Raw genomic sequence first — 21,603 nt, forward strand, 5'->3', positions numbered from 1 at the left:
CATTTTTTAAGAAGGAGACGTTGTAGGAGAGTAGGATCTGCACTTATGTTGCCCCCACTTTTTTTCTGATGTATACACTGGTTTCTGGCTATAGTCTGGCTGGGTCTCTGCTAATCAGAGCCCCAGTCTCTCTGTTCTCTCTAAACGACTTGGTGTGCATCTTAGATGCACTAGTGATTGGATACTGTGGTACCTTATGAGGCCCTAGTATATGGTACCTTAGGTACCCAGGGCATTGGTACTTCACAGGCCTACCAGGGAATGCAGCATGTATTATGCCACCCCTGGGAAGCATTCTCAATCTGACACCACAGGCCTGCTACTGCAGCCTGTGTGATGTAGTGTTAGCACTCCTCACCATACACACATATATAAACCTATCAGCCACCCCTATAGCAGGCCCTATCAATCCTGAGGGAAGGGTGCTTGGTTTACTATGTGAGGGGGTGATTCTGCATGAGCAGGACCCCTCTGCAGCTGGCAGAGTCTATTCCCTGCTGCTGTTTGTGGATGCGGTTAAACCATATACTAGTTAGCAGTAAATGCTAACTTTGGAATGACAGCATCAAAACATGTTGTGTTTGTTTTCAAACAACTTGGAATCATACCCCCACACCAGTAACTGGTGTGGGAGTATGATCCCACCCTTCTAGAGGGGATGACATGTACCCACTGTACTAAACGGTAGAAATCTAAAAGAGCCCTGACATCACAAAATGGATGCCACCAGCACAGACACTGAGCTGCCCTCCTGCTGCTGACCGAAACTCGCAGTGGAGGAAACCCAACAAAAGGCGTCCTGTCACAGGGAGGTGTCACCACCTTCCAGACAGGATTTAGTGTATTGGAGCTGGGTGGGTGCACTCTTAGAGTGCTTTGAAGTCCTGCACTGGGGGAGCAGTAGGCTCCTCTGTGCATATGCCAGCAAAAACCGGTTCAGGGGCTACCTGTCCCTGCTCTGGCACGAAACTGGACAAAGGGAAGTGGGTGTAACCACCCACTACCCAGACCCTCCTAGAGCAGTGGTCATAGAGCTAGTCCCTCCCCAATCTTCACTATAAGATAGCAAGCATTGCCATTGCAAAGCAGATAACCCTGGACGATGCTCTAAAAAGAAGAATCCTGGCCCTTCGCCGTTCCACTACCTTTGGAAGACAGAAGAATCTCCCTTGGAGTCAAGGAGTGACTCCCCTGCTTGGCAGGCACCAAAAACCTTAATCAATGGTTGCAAACATTCCCGCTCCTGGCGGAGTTCGAAGTCCCTGCTGCCCTGGAAGAGGATTTCCTGACTTCTCGACGGCCCGTGTGAGTCCCCAGCGAAGCTGTGGCGAGTGGATCCCACGAGTGACAAGGAACAGCAATACCCGGGGACCGTGCACTATTGTCAAGTGCAAACCCTAGACAACATTCTACAAACTTGTGCATTGGACCCTTTGTGGCCCAAGCCTCCAGCAGGTCTTGCACCAAAAATCAGCAGCCTACCCTTTCCCGAGTGACCGTGGGCTCCTGTGAAGCATTTCCTGAGGTGGAGTCTTTGAGATCACATGCCCGTTGGCTAGTGGGTCCCCCGAAGACTTTTTCATCAACTCAAAGGGCTCTTCTGATTGCTCCAGGTCTGTCCTCACTCACCATTGCTGGGTGAGTCCATCAGACCTTACTGGTCTACACCATCGACTTTCTTCAGTCTACACAAGACTTGCAGTTGCCAAGACTTGTTGGCTCCAATCCGGTTGTCGACAATGTCATCAGCTGCGGACGTCATGGGACACTACGAATCCAGCTGCTGGTCATCGTCAATCTCTCCTGGACCTCGTGAGCGAAGAGTCAAAACACCATCAACAACCTGAATCGACGCGACATCTGTGGTCATCCATCTTGCTGGCCACCGGTCACTGGCAAGTGACCTTGAACACTGTCCCCTCAATTTTCAGGTCTTCTCCATCTTCAATCCCTCTTCGGATTCCAGCGGACACCTCACCAGTCATCGCAAGCAGCAAGTCTTCTTTGGTCTCCATTGAAAACAGCGCCTCGACCCGACACCAAAAGACACCTATGCATCAAGCTTCCCTGGGTGAGGTAACTCGTGCACTCCGGTGACCAAGTGTGTGTTGGCCCTCGAAGTACTTACCTTGTAAGTGGCTTGCTTTTTGACTTCCTCGAAGTGCCCTAGAACTTTAAAATTCAAACCGCGACTTGCTCCATTGAAACCAATAGGGAACCCGCGGCTGTGTTCACACACTGCACGCGTCTCCCATGGGCTTGTTACTTACCTGCTAACACTGCAGTAGTTAAGCCCCAGCGATTCCCCAGGCCCTAGGCCTTGCCATTTTGCAAGTCGACATCCTTAACCCATTTTTTAAGTATATGGTCTGGTACGCCCCTAGGGCCCCAGCCATATATGTGCTTAATATATTGTGAAACATTGACATTTGAATGTGTACCTGGCTTCTAATCTCATAAAGAGATGAGTAGAGTGTGTCTAGAAATAAATACATGTATACTTGATATATATACCTGTGTGGTGTCCTTTCATTTGGTAATTCAAGAGATTATAAGATAAAACAAGCTGCTTTACATTCCTCAGAGACTTAGCCTGAATGCTGCTCTCCACAGCTACCACTAGGATAGCCTTCTTTAAAAGGTTGTCTTAAACCTATCTACCATAAGAGTCAAATTGGACTGGTGCAAGGTGGCCACTATAACTAGTGACCAGCATATGCCAGGCCAACTTCTCACAGACGTGAAACACAGGGTGTATCTTAAGCTGCGGGGGAAGTGTCAATTTAAAGGTTACTGGGTTCACAACTTGCTCCACTGGAAATGGACCTACGAAGTGTGGTTGGAACTTTCTATTTCCTCTTAAGCTTAAGTTTCTAGAATTTAACTAAACCCTGTCTCCAACTCGCAAGGTGGGTTCTAGCCTCCTCTTTCTGTCAGCTGCCTTTTTGGAACGTTCCTTTGCTTTGCTAAGTTCCTAGTGGCTGATTGATGTACCTCACTAAGGTGTTGGACTAAGTTTTGAGCTTCTGGCACCAACATTTCTTGGGCGCAAATCACTGAATTGGGATGTCTTCCGTAGTTAAGGTAAAAAGGTGAATAATCAGTAGAGACATTCTTAGCATTGTTATGCGCAAATTTAGCTGTCCAAAGAAGATCAGGCCACTCACCCTCCTGGTCTAGAAGGAATAACCTAAGATACTTCTCGAGCTCCTGATTGGCCCTCTCAATTTGCCCATAAATCTGCGGATGAAAACTGGTAGAGTATCGTGACTCTATGCCCAATTTCTTGGTATAGGCCTTCAAAATGGGACAACAATTGGGAACCTCTGTCTGTTATCAGAGCCTTAGGTATGCCATGCATTATAATCAGATCTTGGTTTAGTTGGGCGGCTATTTGTTTTGCTGATGCATTTCTCTTCAGAGCGACAAAGTGCGCCATCTTTGAGAAGGCATCTACCATCACTAGAATTTAATTGTATCCCTGACTGGAGGGCAGTTCCACTATTAAATCGAGCATGACAGTGTGCCATGGGTATGGAGGGGTAGGCAAGGGTCTCAGCAACCCCTAAGGTGCCTGTTTATCAGTCTCTCCTATTGCACAAATCTCGCAGCCTTCAACATACACTCGTACGTCTTTTGATAGTCCTGGCCACCAAAACTGTCTTTTTAGCAATTCTTCTGTTCGATGAATTCTGGGATGTCCAGCAATTGGGCTGTTATGGCTCTCTGTTAACACTTGTTGTTGGAGTTCTTGAGTTGGTATAAACAAGGCCTTGGAATGAAAGGACAATCCTTCACGAATGTCTCGAACCGGATACTCTAGGACCCATTTTAACTTTTCATCTGAAGTCAAGGCTTCTCTGAACTTCTCTTCAAGAGATTTTTCCACAGTTGCCCCAGTGATTTTTGTTTCTGGAATTATCTTTTGATCCCTAATGAAACCTTTTTTTCCATCCGTGTCTATCCGCGACAAGGCATCGGCCTTCCCATTGTTTTTTCCTGGCCTGTAAGTGATTACAAAGTCGTAGTCAACGAAGTACAGGGACCACCTAAGCTGACTTGGTGTCAGAGTTCTAGCCGACTTGAGGAACTATAGATTTCGGTGATCCGTGAACACCCTGAACACATGTCTGGCACCATGGAGGTAGTGTCGTCACTCTTGGAAGGCGTCCTTAATGGCAAGGAGCTCCTTTTCTGAAATGGTATCGTTTTTCTCTGCTGGCTGCAACTTCCGGGAGTGGTACGCCACCAAGTGAAGCTGGTCCGCTTCCGAATGTTTTTAGAGAGCACTCCTCCGATTGCTTGTTCCGAGGCATCTGTTTCAAAATAAAAAGGTTGAGTTGGGTCCGCGTGCAGCAAGATGGGTGCCGTGGTGAAACTTTTCTTTAAGAACCGAAAGGCTTCTTCAGCCTCTGTTGACCAAAGAAATGGAACTCCATTTCGCAACAATTTTGTGATGGGGGCTACCTTCAAGGAAAAATCTCGAATAAATCTTCGGTAGAAATTAGCAAAACCTATGAAGCTTTGAACTTTTCTCACTGAGGTTGTTGAAGGTCAATCCAGAACTGCTTCAATCTTCTTAAGATCCATAGTTAGACCATCCACTGAAGTCACTCCAAAAGCACACTTTTCCAGCTTCACATAGAGATTGATTTCCTTCAGACAGCGCAAGATTCCTTTTACTTGAAGTTGGTGCTCTTCTTCTGTGGATGAAAAATCTAAATGTCGTCGATGTAAACAATCACACATCGATCTATGAATTCTTACAGAACATTGTTAATAAAGTATTGGAAGGCTGCAGGTGCATTACTCAAGCCATAGGTCATGATTTGATACTCATGCAATATGTATTTTGTCCTGAATGCAGTTTTCCATTCATCTCTACACCTGACTCGGATTAGATGGTAAGCCCTCTGCAAGTCTAGCTTGGTGAAGATTTCTACCATCCTTTAGTTGATCCAGAAGGACTGAAATCAGAGGCAATGGTTAGCGGTTTTTGATGATAATCTTGTTTAAGGCGCGGTAGTCAACACACACCCTTAAATCCCCATCCCGTTTTGGGCCGAAAAACGAAGGGGGTGAGACCGAGGACTGAGATGGTCGAATGAATCCGTACTCCAAATATTTCGAAATATATTCCTTTAGATGTCGATTCTTCGGCTCAGTGAGCGCGTAAATACGGCTGCAAGGAAGGTTTGATCCGGGTACTAAATCGATCTTGCAGTCGTAAGACCGATGAGGAGGAAGCTTCTTAGATTCAGCTTCACTGAACACTTCAGCAAATCCCAAATATTCCTCCGGCAAGGTCGCCGTCTGAACCGCACACACCATAATTTCCCTTTCTCACAGAGAGGCTGCTGGATTCTCTTTTGGGCTTTTCGGCTTTTTACCTAAGCAATGTTCCAGAGAATAGCTTGAGTCAAACTTCACAGTCCTTTCACTCCAATTTATGGTTGGTTTATGTTCCGTCAACCAGGGGAGACCCAGAATGATTCCAAACTGCGGAGCATCAATCAGGTTGAATTGGATCTCCTCCCAATGACCTTCCTTAGATATGAGTTCCACCATCTCTGTTTGACTGCTGATTGGGCTGGAGGACAGGTTGGTTCCATCAACGGCTCCCACCACTTCTATTCTCTCCTTAGGTGTTGCCTTTAATCCTACTCTTGAAGCATACTTAAGGTCGCAGAAGTTCCCAGTGGCCCCAGAATCAAGCATCACGACAACCCCTGAAAGTTCGAAGTCGCGGAATTTCAAAGTCATGGTCAGAATGAGATGTGGGGCGGAAGACTGTAACGTGTTGGCTATTTGATGTGAATGTGGAGTTGAATTCTTATTAGCAACCACCAGCCCAACTCCCTCTACTGGTGGTGCTGAGAGTTTTCCTTCTTGAAGATTTTGGGCTTCTCGAGGCAATATTTGACAAAGTGCCCACTGGTTCCACAATACAGACATTGATTATTTAGTCTCCGCTTTTCTTTCTCTTCCTTGGAGAGTGGCCCCCTTATAGTTCCAATTTGCATGGGTTCGACGCCGTGTTCTCTTTCAACTGACCTTAATGAATCCGGCCTTGCCCGATCGAAGCGTGGGACGCTGGGTTTGAAATCTAATTTTCTTTCATCCCACCTCTCAGACTGTTGATAATCAATCTCTAATACGAGATCTATTAATGCAGATACGCCCGTGGGACGATTTGGAATCTGTGACAGGGAGTATTAAGGTCATCCTTCAACCTGCAATAGAATAAGGCAGCTCTTTTGGACTCTGGCCACTCTGTCTCCACTACGAGCTTGTTAAATTGAGCCAGGTAAGTGACTAATTCGCGATTCCCTTGCCTAAGTTCCAGCAATTCGTTATCTGTTAATTGTGCCACCTTCCGACGGTCGAAGATACGTAAAAATTCCATCTTAAACTCCTCAAAGTTTTACAAAATTGGGGAATCTTGAGAAACCAAAGCCATTGACCATGAGGCAGCATCTCCAGTGAGGTAAGACAAAATAAAGGCTATGCGAGACTGAGCATCTGGGAAGACAGTGGGTCGGCACATAAAATATAGGGAGCATTGTGTCCAAAAAACTTGACCCTTTTGGGGGTCTCCTCCAAAGCGCTCCGTAGGTGCCGAAGGAATGACTGGGGCTAAAGAGTGTACTCCCTGAGTGGTGGACCCTGAGCTAGCAACCGACCCTTGATGAAATATGCCCGGTCCTGTAGGTAGTGAGTGAAATTTATCCCCAGACCCTTCTTGCTTTAACTGGGCTGTTATTTCCTTGGTTTCACGTCGAGCGGTCTCCATCTCAAATTTGATCACCTTATTCTCCTTCCTGACTGCCACTAATTCCTGTTGAATTTCCCTAAGGATATTTCCAATTTTTTTTACATCCAACCCTTCAACCATTCTGCTCAGGTGAGTAAGGCACGTGGGCACTTCACTCTGCCGAGACCGATTGTCACTCACTTGTAACCAGCACTCCCAGGAGCAGAATGTAGAGAATTTCTCAATTCTCACCTCAACCGTCCTCACAACATCCTATCCACAGGTGGTTGCATGAACACCTTTGGGGGAAAGGGGAAGTGGACAGAGACTGCCTAGACCGTCTTGTTAGCTTCACTAGCCATCCTTTCAATTCTTCTGGAAATGCTCGCTATTCCAGCCTTCTCACTCCTTTTCTCTCTCTTGGGGTATAGAGAAGATACTGTAACAGAAAGCACACTTTTAATACTTCTCTAAATTTCCCTCCCTACTCTCCTCCTTGTCACTCTAAACGTCTCTTACCAATTTGGTCTTGGGCATTAGCTCCTCTTCTATTTGTTAGTATGTTAACTTGCAATTTCCTAAACATAAACAAGACTGTAAGTCACTCATATAAACTATCACCTTTGAGTATGTCGCTCCACTTACTCATACGCCTTACTTGTTACTTTGGAGTAACTCTCCGTGTTTTTCTTTCCTCAGGAGAACGACCAACTGGACACGGACTCGGGACCTTGAAAGACTCCAGCCGGAAGCAGAGCGGTAAGTGAAAAATCCCTATCTTTACTTGTTGATTCGAACATTTAATAGCATCCTATTCTGACTAAATACTGCCGAAAACGATAACGCACTTACCTATTCCTTGCCTAGCAACAAAACTAACCTGAATACTGTCAACCTACAAGCTCCTTGAAAGGTTACCTAACTCGGGAAGTTTGTTGGTGAAGTGCACGGTTCGGAATTCCACCGCGGCACTTCACAGCGGAGAGAGAGCTCGCGCCCGGACCCAAGCATGAGAAACTAGACCGCCAACCTCTTTTGCCAATCTCCCTGTTTTTTTTTTTTTAAATTTGTTTATTCAGGTCAGCAATTAAATGACAATACAGTTAAAGGTGCTACAAGCGTCCGCTGCTGCGGGCTATGTCCGAACAGATCAAGCACTGTAAATCAATATGAATGCAATATTCAGTTTTCATATAACACCCAAATACACTGTTACAGAACCAAAACTAACACGAACTCCGGTACAGATGGAAATCAGCAGCGCACAAACAGTATACACGTGGCACTTCAGGAGTGAAGTCTACAAAGGGGGCACCACATATCAAGTGGCACACAGCAGTGACGAACCTTAGTAGGCATCGGACCAAGGTGTGACGCGACCCACGTGGTCCCAGCCATATCCCCCACTGGCCCATTGTCCGGCCCGGCAGGGCGAAACACCCTGCCCTTCCCTCCTCCCCGTCTCAGAGCATGCACACCTAGTCAACCACCGGCAGCTGTAAAGTAGGCTAGAGCCCAGCATGTTAGGCCAACCCCACCCTCCCCCCAGCCCCCTCAACCCATGTCGTCTGAAACTGCCCCTGCCAGGGAACGTGGAGAGTCGAGGGAACCCGCCCCCTCCCGGGTCCACTGTAGAAAGGGCTCCCAGATGTCCCTCGGACGGGAAGCGGTCGGCATCGTCTCCCAGTAATATTCTAGCTGTGCATTGCCATACGTAACATCTCTCACCCATTCCGTAAACTTAGGCACGGATTTACGGCCCCAGCGCACCGCCACTTGCCTTTTAGCATAAAGGAGCAGTAGCGCGTGTAGTTTCCTGGTCTTTGGTGGGGTAGCCTGGACACATCCCAACAGCCCCAGAAGTGGCGTCGGCGCGTCAGTTCTGTGAAGGATTTGATTTAGCCAATCTCCCTGTTTGAAGGAGAAAACGGGGTGCCTTCCAATTGCAACAATTACCCGTGATTTTCACAGAGTGGAGGATTACATCGAATGAGCATTCCCCAAGACTGTAGTGAAACATTGGAGTCTTTGAACTCCCTTTATTCCGACCCTAACAATCATTCAGCATTCCGTTCATCAGGATGCTTATTTCAGTCGAGGGAGGACCTGGCTTGGCAGTTCGGTCTGGACAGTTCCCATGAGGCACAGGGTCAAGACTGATTTGCACATGGCTGAGTCCAAACTGGGGTGGTGTAGTGGGCAAAAGAACCATGAATTAAACCCAGATCGCTTGACTGGGGAGAGTGTCTGAATCATTCAGCATTCCGTCCATCATTTGTTGCAGTTACATTTTTTGCCCTAAGTGGGATAGGTATGCCCAGACTTGGGACCCTTTCTCACTGTGCCACTGGATTCAAGCTAGCCTGGCTGATGAAGGGTGACATATACTGAAACCGGTCCCAGGATGCTTATTTCCGGTCCATGGAGGACCTGGCTTGGCAGGTCGGGCTGGACTGCTCCCATGAGGCAAAAGTTCAAGACTGATTTGCATATGGCTGAGTCCAAACTGGGGTGGCATAGTGGGCAAAAGGACAATGGATTTAACCCAGATCACTTGACTGGGAGAGAATGTCTGAATCATTCAGCATTCCTTCCATCATTTGTTGCAGTTACACTTTTCGCCCTAAGTGGGATGGGTATGCCCAGACATGGGTCCCTTGCTCACTGTGCAGCTAGATTCAAGCTAGCCTGGCTGATGAAGGGTGACATACCCTGAAACCAGTCCCAGGATGCTTATTTCCGGTCCAGGGAGTACCTGGCTTGGCAGTTCGGTCTGGACTGTTCCCATGAAGCACAGTGTCAAGATTGATTTGCATATGGCTGGGTCTGAACTGGGGTGGCATAGTGGGAAAAATAACAATGGATTTAACCCAGATCGCTTGACTGGGGGAGAGTGTCTGAATCATTGTCAAGACCATTTGTCACTCACTTGTAACCAGCACTCCCAGGAGCAGAATGTAGAGAATTTCTCAATTCCCACCTCAACCGTCCAAACAACACCCTATCCACAGATGGTTGCGTGAACTCCTTTGGGGGAATGAGAAGTGGACAGAGAAGAGACTGCCTAGACCGTCTTGTTAGTTTCACTAGCCATCCTTTCAATTGTTCTGGAAATTCTCACTATTCAAGCCTTCTCACTCCTTTTCCCTCTCTTGGGGTATAGTGAAGATGCTATAACAGAAATCACACTTTTAATACTTCTCTAAATTTCCCTCCCTACTCTCCTCATTGTCACTCTAAACGTCTCTTACCAATTTGGCCTTGGGCCTTAGCTCCTCTTCTATTTCTTAGTATGTTAACTTGCAATTTCCTAAACATAAACAAGACTGTAAGTCACTCATATAAACTCTCATCTTTGAGTATGTCTCTCCATACACTCATATGCCTTACTTGTTACTTTTGAGTAACTCTCCGTGTTTTTCTTTCCTCAGGAGAACGACCAACTGGACACGGACTCGGTAGCTTGGGAGACTCCAGCCGGAAGCAGAACGGTAAGTGGAAAATCCCTATCTTTACTTGTTAATTCGAACATTTAATAGAATCCTATTCCTGACTAAAGACCGCCGAAAATGATAACGCACTAACCTACGCCTTGCCTAGCACCAAAGCGAACCTGAACACTGTCCACCTAAGAGCTCCTTGAAACGTTATCTAACTCGGGAAATTCGTTGGTGAAGTGCATGGTTCGGAATTCCACCGCGGCGCTTCACAGCGGAGAGAGAGCTCGCGCTCGGACCCAAGCGCGAGAAACTAGACCGCCAACCTCTTTTGCCAATCTCCCTGTTGGAAGGACAAAACGGGTTGCCTTCCCAATTGCAACAACTACCCGTGATTTTCTTCGAGTGGAGGATTGCTTCGAATGAGCATTCCCCAAGACTGTAGTGGAACATTGGAGTCTTTGAACTCCCTTTAGTCCGACCCTGAGAGTACCCTCTCGCAAGATCAAGCCTCCTGGCTGGGGTTTGTGTGGATATTGTAAATTAAACATTCTGATTAGACGGGGAACTTGTACATCTGATTGTTCCACCCAGGATCGATCCTCAGGGCCATAACCCTTCCAATCCACGAGATAAAAGATCTTATCTCTCATGATTTTGGGTCAAGGTTTCTTTTGACTTAGAATTCTTCTTTTCTCTCCATCAATCAAGGTATAGCTCTTTCTTTCTCTTTTAGGTGTGGAGAGACCTTTTTTAACAGGGAGACGTGAAACACAGGGTGTATATTAAGCTGCACTGAAAGTGTCAATTTAAAGGTTACTGGGGTCACAACTTGCTCCACTGGAAATGGACCTACGAAGCGTGGTTGGAACTTTCAATTTCCTCTTAACCTTAAGTTTCTAGAATTTAACTAAACCCTGTCTCCAACTCGCAAGGTGGGTTCTAGCATCCTCTTTCTGTCAGCAGCCTTTTTGTAACATTCCTTTGCTTCTGCTAAGTTCCTATTGGCCGATTGGTGTACCTCACTAAGGTGTTGGACTAAGTTTTGAGCTCCTGGCACCAACACGTTTTGGGCAGAAATCACTGAATTGGTATGTCTTCCTTAGTTAAGGTAAAAAGGTGAATAACCGGTAGAGACATTCTTATCATTGTTATGCGCAAATTCAGGTGTCCAAAGAAGATCACGACTCTCACCCCCCTCGGTCTAGAAGGAATAACCTAAGATACTTCTCCAGCTCCTGATTGGCGCTCTCAGTTTGCCCATCAGTCTGCGGATGAAAACAGGTAGAGTATCTGTTGAGGCCTCGGGCTTCAGGTACAGAATTTGCCAAAATCCACAGGAGCGAAGTACGCGCCTTTGCTCTCCTCCGAGATAGCCCACTCCTCGGTTATTAGAACCCAAAGAGGGGGGCAATATCTCTAGGGAGCGAAGAGGCAGAAATGCGCCACCAGGGAGCGTCAGGCTTGCTCTTTCAGGGAGACAGGGAGTGTCAGTAGATAAAAGGAACCTGCAGTAACAAAAGAAGCAGAAGAGGGACAGGTTAGAACCCACACCTTGTCTATATCAGACACTAACTCCTTACTATAGGTATGCCTGGTGTACCCCCCCACACTTGCACTGAGACCAGCAGAAGGGGCATGTAATCATAATTCTCCAGAAGGCATGTAGAACAGGGTCTCCCTTTTTCAAAGAACACAGGCCTCAGTGTAGGCTGGAGCAATCAGATACAGTATATGTACAGAAGCCAGGTTTGAAATGTACCAGCGCTTCGATAATCCGTGACAGGAATGGGGGTAGGTTTGTAAGTAATTAATAAGCAACAAAGTCACATGAACATCATCAGGCAGGAACGAACTTACTTGCTCTCGCTCCGACAATCAAAGGAATTGAGAGCGTCTTATTTAATCAGAATAACTCCCAACAAGGCTAATGGTGAAGTCGGAGTGTGATTTCAGGTTACAAACACAGCAGCTGTTCTTGAAGCTAGTCCGTAGCCGCTCTTGACGGCGACGCCGTAGAGCATGCACTTGATCACCCAAAAAAAAGACTTCTTCCAGCGCTTCCTTCGCGCTCTTAAAGGTATCGCGTACCTTAGTGTTGTTAGCGCTTCCCAGCGCCGAGTCCCAAGGATACAAAAGACGACGTGTTCAGGCTTTCCCGGGGGGACCTGGAGTGACGGGTCCTCAAGCAGCGCTTCCTAGCGCTGACGCATGCAGGTATGACAAAGTTAATATGTAGTGCGACCTCGCGCGTGCACAACAAAAGGGCAGTGGGGGGCACGAAACAGCGCGTCCTCGCGCTACGACCACATGGAGCCGCACTAGTCCGCGCGGTTTCACAGAGTATTCCAGGATTGGGACACCATCAAACAACGGTCCGTAACGAGGTGCAGTCCTGAAGCAGGTAGGGCAGGTTACTTTCCACAGAAACAGGGCGTGGCTCTAACAGGAAACAATGCCAAGCACCTGGGAGCGGTTGCTGCAAGCTTATAAGCTGTGCTTGTCAGCTGAACTAATCCCATTGCAGTCTGGGAAGGCACACAAGTTCTACACTATTCTAGTGCATTATGGGATGAGTAGTTCGAGAGTTAGCAAAAGGAAGTCATGTGGGAGTTTCTACCTTTAACAGTTCTCCCCCTAATGGCCCCTCCTAGGTCGTGGCTTGGAGGGATGTCTAGCATGGAATTTCCGTATCAACGTAGGGGCATGTATATTTTCAGCGGGTTCCCATGTTTTATCCTCGGGGGCATACCCCACCCAATCAATGAGGTATTGTAACTTGCCTTTGATTCGTCGTGAATCCATGATGCTCTTCACTTCATACTCTAGTTCTCCTTCCACCACTATGGGCGGGGACGGAGATTCAGGGAAGGAGGGAGGGACATAGGGTTTAAGAAGGGAAGTATGAAAGACGGGATGGATCTGCATGTCTGATGGAAGATCTAACTTGCAGGTAACATGATTAATAATTCGGGAAATGGAAAAAGGTCCTATGTATCTGGGTTGTAATTTACGGGGACCTGGTAACTGGAGATTTCTTGTGGAAAGCCAAACCTGTTCTCCCTTGATGTACTCTGGTGAAGGGCGTCTGTGTTTGTCTGCCTGTACTTTCATGGACTGTTTAGCTTCAAGCAGGTGTATTTTAGCTTGTTCCCAAATAGATCTGAGGTGAGAATAGTGATCTGTTACTGCTGGTACGCCAATGTGTGGAACAGAGAGAGGTAGGAATTTAGGATGGTATCCGGTAGTAAAGAAAAAGGGGGAAACCTTGGAAGCAGAATGCGTGGCATTGTTATACGCAAATTCTGCCAAAGGGAGAGCTCGGAGCCAGTCGTTCGAGGTAGTGCTTATTAAACAACAGAGATATTGTTCTAAAGTCTGATTATTTCTCTCCGTTTGCACGTCTGTTTGCGGGTGGTATGCTGAAGAGAGGCGATGGTCTATCTGTAGAGCCTTACATAACCCTTGCCAGAATTTGGACACAAATTGAGGGTCTCTATCAGAAAAAATAATAGACGGTAAGCCATGTAACTTGACTATGTTGTCAATAAGCACTTCAGTGAGATCTAAGACAGTGGGTACTTTCTTGAGGGGAATGAAATGTGCCATCTTTGATAACATATGAACTATCACTAATATAGTGGTGAAACCTTGTACGGGTGGGAGGTCAGTGATAAAGTCCATGCTAATGGACGACCATGGTGTGTCAGGGATAGGCAAAGGCTGTAGTAGACCAGCAGGAGCACTGTGTGAGGATTTTTGACGTGCACACGTAGGACAGGCTTTGATAAACACATCAATATTGTGAGCCATGCCTTGCCACCAAAACCATCGTTGGCACATTAATAATGTTTTTTCTCCCCCAGGATGACCCGCCATGGGCAATGCATGACACCATCTAATAATCAAGTCACGGGTTTCCCTAGTAGGAATGAATAGACTGCTCTCATGCTAGAACATATCACCCACTATTGTGTTTTTTGGGTCAGCGAGCCATTTCTCCCTATTAAGGGTAGCGTAAGCAGACGTTAGTTGGCATGCAAAAGAATAGCCCTTGTTGGTAACTGCTACGATCTTGTTGACTGGGATGATGGGCATGGGATATTCTTCTGTATGTTTATGGTCTTTACCGAGGCGTGACAAAGCGTCCGCTTTGCCTTGTTTAGAACCAGGGCGAAAGGTAATTATGAAGTCGTATTCGGAAAAAAAGGAGTCCCATCGCATCTGTCTGGGAGTGAGGGCTCGGGCCGACCTATAGAACTGAAGGTTTCGATGATCTGAGTAAATGGTGATGGTGTGTGGAGATCCCAACAGGTAATGACGCCATTCTTGAAAGGCCATCTTAATGGCCAAGAGTTCCCGTTCTCCAACGGCATAATTTTGTTCTGCCTGTGACAGGGTTTTAGAAAAATAGGTTACAGGATGGAGATTTCAGGATTGTGCGTCCCGTTGTGAAAGAACCCCTCCTACTGCGTACTGAGAGGCATCAGCCCCTATATAATAAGGCAGAGTTTCATCCGCGTGCCGAATGATGGGAGCCGATGTGAAACTGTTCTTTAATTGTCGAAAAGCTCTTTCTGCGGCATCATTCCACTCAAAAGTAACTCCCTACTTTAACAACCGGGTTATGGGTGACACTATATCAGAGAAATGATTTATGAATCTCCGATAGAAATTGGCAAACCCTAAAAAGGATTGTACTTCCTTGACCGTCTTAGGGATATTCCAGTTAGTAATAGCTGTTACTTTAGCGGGGTCCAAATATATGCCTGCTGAGGAGATAACAAACCCCAAGAATTCCACTTTTTGGACATGAAAAAAGCATTTGTCCAATTTCGCAAACAGGTGGTTGTCCTGTAGTAGTTGTAAAATTAACTTTACATGTTTCACGTGTTCTTGGGTAGTCTGGGAGTAGATCAGGATATCATCAATATAGACGATAACAAAGACGCCCAAATACTCTCTCAATATCTCATTCACGAAGAATTGAAACGCCACCGGGGTGTTGCATAGGCGAAAGGGCATCACACAATATTCAAACAGCCCAAACTTCGTGCGAAAAGCCGTCTTTCACTCATCTCCCTCTCTAACTCGGACCAAATGATAGGCCCCTCTCAGGTCCAATTTTGTAAAGATTTTAGCTTTTCTCACCTGATCCAAGAGAGTGGAGATGAGGGGAAGAGGGTATTTATTTTTTATCGTCACTTTGTTTAGAGCTCTATAGTCTAGACAAGCTCTTAGGCCACCTTTGCGTTTGGGGATAAAAAAATAGGGGAGGAAACCGGGGAAGTGGAATGGCGGATAAATCCTTTTTGTAAAATGTCTTGTAGGTATTCAGAAAGGTATTGGGTTCCCGGCTCTGTTAGTGCATACTCCCTGCTGACAGGAAGCTGTGCCCCCGGTACCAAATCAATCCTGCAATCATAGGATCGATGAAGAGGCAAGGCTATAGCTCTTACCTCATCGAATACACCTGCAAACTGCACATATTCAGTGGGTAGGGCAGGGGTGCATGGCAGGGACAAGCACAACATAACGGGGTATGCCAATGGGCGACGTCCCGATAGCAACGCATCACGCAATATGAGGAACGCAGCGTGACTTTCCGAGATGCCCAATCAATGAGCGGGTTGTGTAATTGTAGCCATGGGACTCCCAGAATAGCGCCAAAGTTAGGGGCATCGATTAAATCAAAGGTGAGGGATTCTGTGTGCCCGTTATCACATGGCATCATGAGTTTAGGAGTCTGATAAGTGATTAACCCAGACGATAATTCCGTTCCGTCCACAGCTCTTAGTTTTTCAGGTTGAGCCTTTGAAACAAAATCTACCCCCAACGGTTTTGCCAATGAGATATCCAGAAAATTACCGGCTGCACCAGAATCTATCAATATGGACATGGTTTTCCTAAGCTGGGAAGGTAATAGCAGTATAACTGAGATGGTGAAATGTTTGGGTACAAGCACCACAGTATTAGCCAAGAATTGAGAGACTTGTATGTTGGTAAGACTTGAACAAGCGATCTCTGAACTGTCCAAGTCTTTCAGTTTTCCGACTGTGCTACCGCTCCGGTTCTGGGTGTGTTGGTTTTCACGGAGGTTTTGGGTTTAACCATACATTCTCTCGCGAAATGACCACTCTTTCCACAATACAAGCACAGATTTAATCTCCTACGTTTGTCACGTTCCTCTATGGAGAGCGGACCCCTAACACCCCCAATCTGCATGGGTTCAACCGTATCCTTTGTTTCTTTCTTCTCGCTTTTAGCAAGAAAAAGACGGGTATAATCACTCTTTGTTTTTGCTCCTTTTCTCTAGGATAACCTATGGTCTAATTTAACCACTAGATCCATGAAAGAAGGACAGTCTTCTGGAGGGTCTACTATTTGTGATAAAATATCCTTTAGTTCATCCTTTAGACCCCTGTAAAACAAGGAGGTTCTTTTCTCCTCCGGCCATTGTGTTTCGGTTACTAACCTATTAAAGGTGGTGATATATGTCAACAGATCTTTAGAGCCTTGTTTAAGATTCAACAGCTCGTTATCGCTTGCTTGCATGTAGGAGTGACAAGCAAAAAGACTTCTCATTCTTTCCTTGAATCTAGTGAGGTCATATAATATGGGGTCATCGTTCTCTACTAGAGGTACCGCCCACAAGGTAAGAAATAATGAGGGCGATTTTTGCCACATCATCCGGAAAAGAGGCCGCTCTACATAGAAACTGGAAGTGGCCTTGATTAATAAACACCCCATATTTGCTGCTGTCCCCACTGAACCTTTCGGGCATAGCTAAAGGGGTCTGGGGAGGAGTCACTACTGTTACATTAACTGGGGAAGGAGAAGAACCCACATTCGGAGAGACAGAAGCAGAAGAAGGGATCTGGAAGTGTGCAGGCTGAATGTAACTCCTCTTGAATTTGGGACTAGTGTTGTGTACTTTCTCTTCTGCCTGTCTTTGAGTTTTGAGAATATCTAATTCAGTGACTAGGCGCTGATTCTCTCCTCTCAACAAGGTAAGATCAGCTTGTAAATTTGTTACAACAGCGACTAACTCACTCATGGAGGTTTGGAGGGTAACAAGGGGCAATGAGCTATCCATAAGGGCATCATAGGAGGCGCCCTTATCCATCTTCGCTCGCAGGATAATATAATCGTGGGCTTGGCTTTTCTGTTGAGGCCTCGGGCTTCAGGTACAGAATTTGCCAAAATCCACAGGAGGGAAGTACGCGCCTTTCCTCTCCTCCGAGATAGCCCACTCCTTGGTTATTAGACCCCAAAGAGGGGGGCAATATCTCTAGGGAGCGAAGAGGCAGAAATACGCCACCAGGGAGCATCAGGCTTGCTCTTTCAGGGAGAGAGGGAGTGTCAGTAGATTAAAGGAACCTGCAGTTACGAAAGAAGCAGAAGAGGGAATGGTTAGAACCCACACCTTGTCTATACCAGACACGAACTCCTTACTATAGGTATGCCTTGTGTACCCCCCCACACAATTACACTGAGACCAGCAGTAGGGGCGTGTAATCATAATTCTCCAGAAGGCATGTAGAACAGGGTCTCCCTTTTTCAAAGAACACAGGCCTCAGTGTAGGCTGGAGCAATCAGATACAGTAAATGTTCAGAAGGCAGGTTTGAAATGTACCAGCGCTTCGATAATCCATGACAGGAATGGGGGTAGGTTTGAAAGTAATTAATAAGCAACAAAGTCACGTGAACATCATCAGGCAGGAACGAACTTACTTGCTCTCGCGCCGACAATCAAAGGAATTGAGAGCGTCTTCTTATTTAATCAGAATAACTCCCAACAAGGCTAATGGTGAAGTCGGAGTGTGATTTCAGGTTACAATCAGAGCAGCTGTTCTTGAAGCTAGTCCGTAGCCGCTCTTGACGGCGACGCCGTAGAGCGTGCACTTGATCACCAAAACAAAAAAGACTTCTTCCAGCGCGTCCTTCGCGCTCTTAAAGGTACCGCGTACCTTAATGTTTTTAGCGCTTCCTAGCGCCGAGTCCCAAGGATACAAAAGATGACGTGTTCAGGCTTTCCCGGGGTACCTGGAGTGACGGGTCCTCAAGCAGGGCTTCCTAGCGCTGACGCATGCAGGTATGACAAAGTTAATATGTAGCGTGACCTCGCGCGTGCACAACAAAAGGGCGGTGGGGGGCACGAAACAGCGCGTCCTCGCGCTACTAGCACATGGAGCCGCACTAGTCCGCGTGGTTTCACGGAGTATTCCGGGATTGGGACACCAGCAAACAACGGTCCGTAATGAGGTGCAGTCCTGAAGCAGGTAGGGCAGGTTACTTTCCACAAAAACAGGGCGTGGCTCTAACAGGAAACAAAGCCAAGCACCTGGGAGCGGTTGCTGCAAGCTTATGAGCTGTGCTTGTCAGCTGATCTAATCCCATTGCAGTCTGGGAAGGCACACAAGTTCTACACTATTCTAGTGCAATATGGGATGAGTAGTTCGAGAGTTAGCGAAAGGAAGTCGTGCTGGAATTTCTACCCTTAACAGTATCGTGACTCTATGCCCAATTTCTTGGTATAGGCCTTCCAAAAATGGGACACAAATTGGGAACCTCTGTCTGTTATCAGAGCCTTAGGTATGCAATTATTTCTAATCAGATCTTGGTTTAGTTGGGCGGCTATTTGTTTTGCTGATACATTTCTGTTCAGAGCGACAAAGTGCGCCATCTTTGAGAAGGCAACTACCATCACTAGAATTTAATTGTATCCCTGACTGGAGGGCAGTTCCACTACTAAATCAAGCGTGACAGTGTGCCATGTGTATGGAGGGGTGGGCAAGGGTCTCAACAACCCCTGAGGTGCCTGTTTATCAGTCTTTCCCATTTCATAAATCTCGCAGCCTTCAACATACACTTGTATGTCTTTTGATAGTCCTGGCCACCAAAACTGTCTTTCTAGCAATTCTTCTGTTCGATGAATTCTGGGATGTCCAGCCATTGGGCTGTTGTGGATATCTGTTAACACTTGTTGTTGGAGTTCTTGAGTTGGTATAAACAAGGCCTTGGAATGAAAGGGCAATCCGTCACGAATATCTCGAACCGGATCCTCTAGGACCCATTTTAACTTTTCATCTGAAGTCAAAGCTTCTCTGACCTTCTCTTCAAGAGTTTATTCCACAGTTGCCCCAATGATTTTTGTGTCCGAAATTATCTTTTGATCCCTAATGAGACTTTTTTTCCATCCGTGTCTATCCGCGACAAGGCATCGGCCTTCCCCTTGTTTCTTCCTGGCCTGTAAGTGATTACAAAGTTGTAGTCAGCGAAGTACAGGGACCACCTAAACTGACGTGGTTTCAGAGTTCTAGCCGACTTGAGGAACTGTAGATTTCGGTGGTCAGTGAACACCGTGACCACATGTCTGGCACCATGGAGGTAGTGCTGCCACTCTTGGAAGGCGTCCTTAATGGCAAGGAGCTCCTTATCTGAAATGGTATAGTTCATCTCTGCTGGCTGCAACTTCCGGGAGTGGTACGCCACCATGCAAAGCTGGCCCGTTTCCTGGTGTCTTTGAGAGGGCACTCCTCCGATTGCTTGTTACGAGGCATCTGTTTCAAAATAAAAAGGTTGAGTTGGGGCCGTGTGCAGCAAGATGGGCCCGTGGTGAAACTTTTCTTTAAGAACCGAAAGGCTTCTTCAGCCTCTGTTGACCAAAGAAATGGAACTCCCTTTTGCAACAATTTTGTGTTGGGTGCTACATTCAAGGAAAAATCTTGAATAAATCTTTGGTAGAAATCAGCAAAACCTATGAAGCTTTGCAATTCTTTCACTGAGGTTTTGTGAAGGCCAATCCAGGACTGCTTCAATCTTCTTAAGATCCATAGTTAGACCTTCAGGAGCTGTTACAAAATCCCAAAAATCCACTGAAGTCACTCCAAAAGCACACTTTTCCAGCATCACATAGAGATTGTTTTCCTTCAGACAGCGCAAGATTCCTTTTACTTGAAGTTGGTGCTCTTCTTCTGTGGACGAATAAATCATAATGTCGTTGATGTAAATAATCACACATTGATCCATGAATTCTTTCAGAACATCGTTAAGAAATGTAGTTTTCCATTCATCTCCACCCCTGACTCGGATTAAATGGTAAGCCCCCTGCAAGTCTAGCTTGGTGAAGATTTTACCATTCTTTAGTTGATCCAGAAAGACTGAAATCAGAGGCAATGGGTGGTTTTTTTTTGATGATAATCATGTTTAAGGCGCGGTAGTCAATACACATCCTTAAATCGCCGTCCCGTTTCGGGACGAAAAACAAAGGGGATGAGACAGAGGACTGAGATGGTCGAATGAATCCGTACTCCAAATATTTCTGAATATATTCCTTTAGATGTCGATTCTCTGGCTCAGTGAGCACGTAAATACGGCTGCAAGGAAGGTTTGATCCAGGTTCTATATCGATCTTGAAGTCGTAAGACTGATGAGGAGGAAGCTTTTTAGATTCAGCTTCACAGAACACTGCAGCAAATTCCAAATATTCCTCCGGCAAGGTCGCCGTCTGAACCGCACACACCATAATTTCCTTTCGCACAGCCAGGCTGCTGGATTTTCTTTTTGGCCTTTCGGCTTTTTACTTAAGCAATGTTCCAGATAATAGCTTGAGTCAAACTTCACAGTTCTTTCATTCCAATTTATGGTTGGGTTATGTTCCGTCAACCAGGGGAGACCCAGAATGATTCCAAACTGCAGACCATCAATCAGGTTAAATTGGATCTCCTCCCGATGACCTTCCTTAGATATGAGTTCCACCATCTCTGTTTGACTGGTGATTGGGCTGCAGGACAGGTTGGTTCCATTGACGGCTCTCACCATTTCTATTCTCTCCTTAGGTATTGCCTTTAATCCTACCTTTAATCCTGCTCATGAAGCATACTTAAGGTAGCGGAAATTCCCAGTGGCCCCAGAATCAAGCATCACGACAACCCCATAAAGTTCGTAGTCACGGAATTTCAAAGTCATGGTCAGAATGAGATGTGGGGCGGAAGACTGTAACGTGTTGGCTATTTGATGTGAATGTGGAGTTGAATTCCTATTAGCAACCACTAGCCCAACTCCCTCTACTGGTGGTTCTGAGAGTTTTGGGCTTCTTGAGGCAATCTTTCACAAAGTGCCCGCTGGTTCTACAATAAAGACATTGATTATTTAGTCTCCGCTTTTCTTTCTCTTCCTTGGAGAGAGGCTCCCTAATAGCTCCAAATTGCATGGGTTCGACGCCGTGTTCTCATTCAATTGACCTTAATGAATCCGACCTTGCCTGATCGAAGCGTGGGATGCTGGGTTTGAAATCTTGTTTTCTTTCACCCTTCCTCTCAGAATGTCGATAATCAATCTCTAATACTAGGTCTATTAATGCAGACACGTCCGTGGGACGATTTGGAATCTGTGACAGGGCGTCTTTAA

General features: G+C 46.3%; 1 protein-coding gene across 7 annotated transcripts in view; it reads left to right on the plus strand.

Annotated features, from left to right (window-relative positions):
• LOC146808630 (uncharacterized) overlaps positions 1-21,603 on the plus strand; it is a 320,797-nt gene that overhangs the window by 238,972 nt on the left and 60,222 nt on the right. For 5 of the 7 annotated variants that reach the window (XM_085623656.1, XM_085623657.1, XM_085623655.1 and 2 more), the window contains 2 exons: positions 7,454-7,513; positions 10,186-10,245. In XM_085623656.1, the coding sequence (XP_085479782.1) occupies positions 7,454-7,513; positions 10,186-10,245 (120 nt within the window). The remainder of the gene's footprint in view (positions 1-7,453; positions 7,514-10,185; positions 10,246-21,603) is intronic. The other 2 variants (XM_085623659.1, XM_085623661.1) reach the window with 1 other exon arrangement.

This window comes from Triturus cristatus, chromosome 8, assembly GCF_964204655.1.
Source record: "Triturus cristatus chromosome 8, aTriCri1.1, whole genome shotgun sequence".
NCBI classification, from domain to species: Eukaryota; Metazoa; Chordata; class Amphibia; order Caudata; family Salamandridae; genus Triturus; species Triturus cristatus.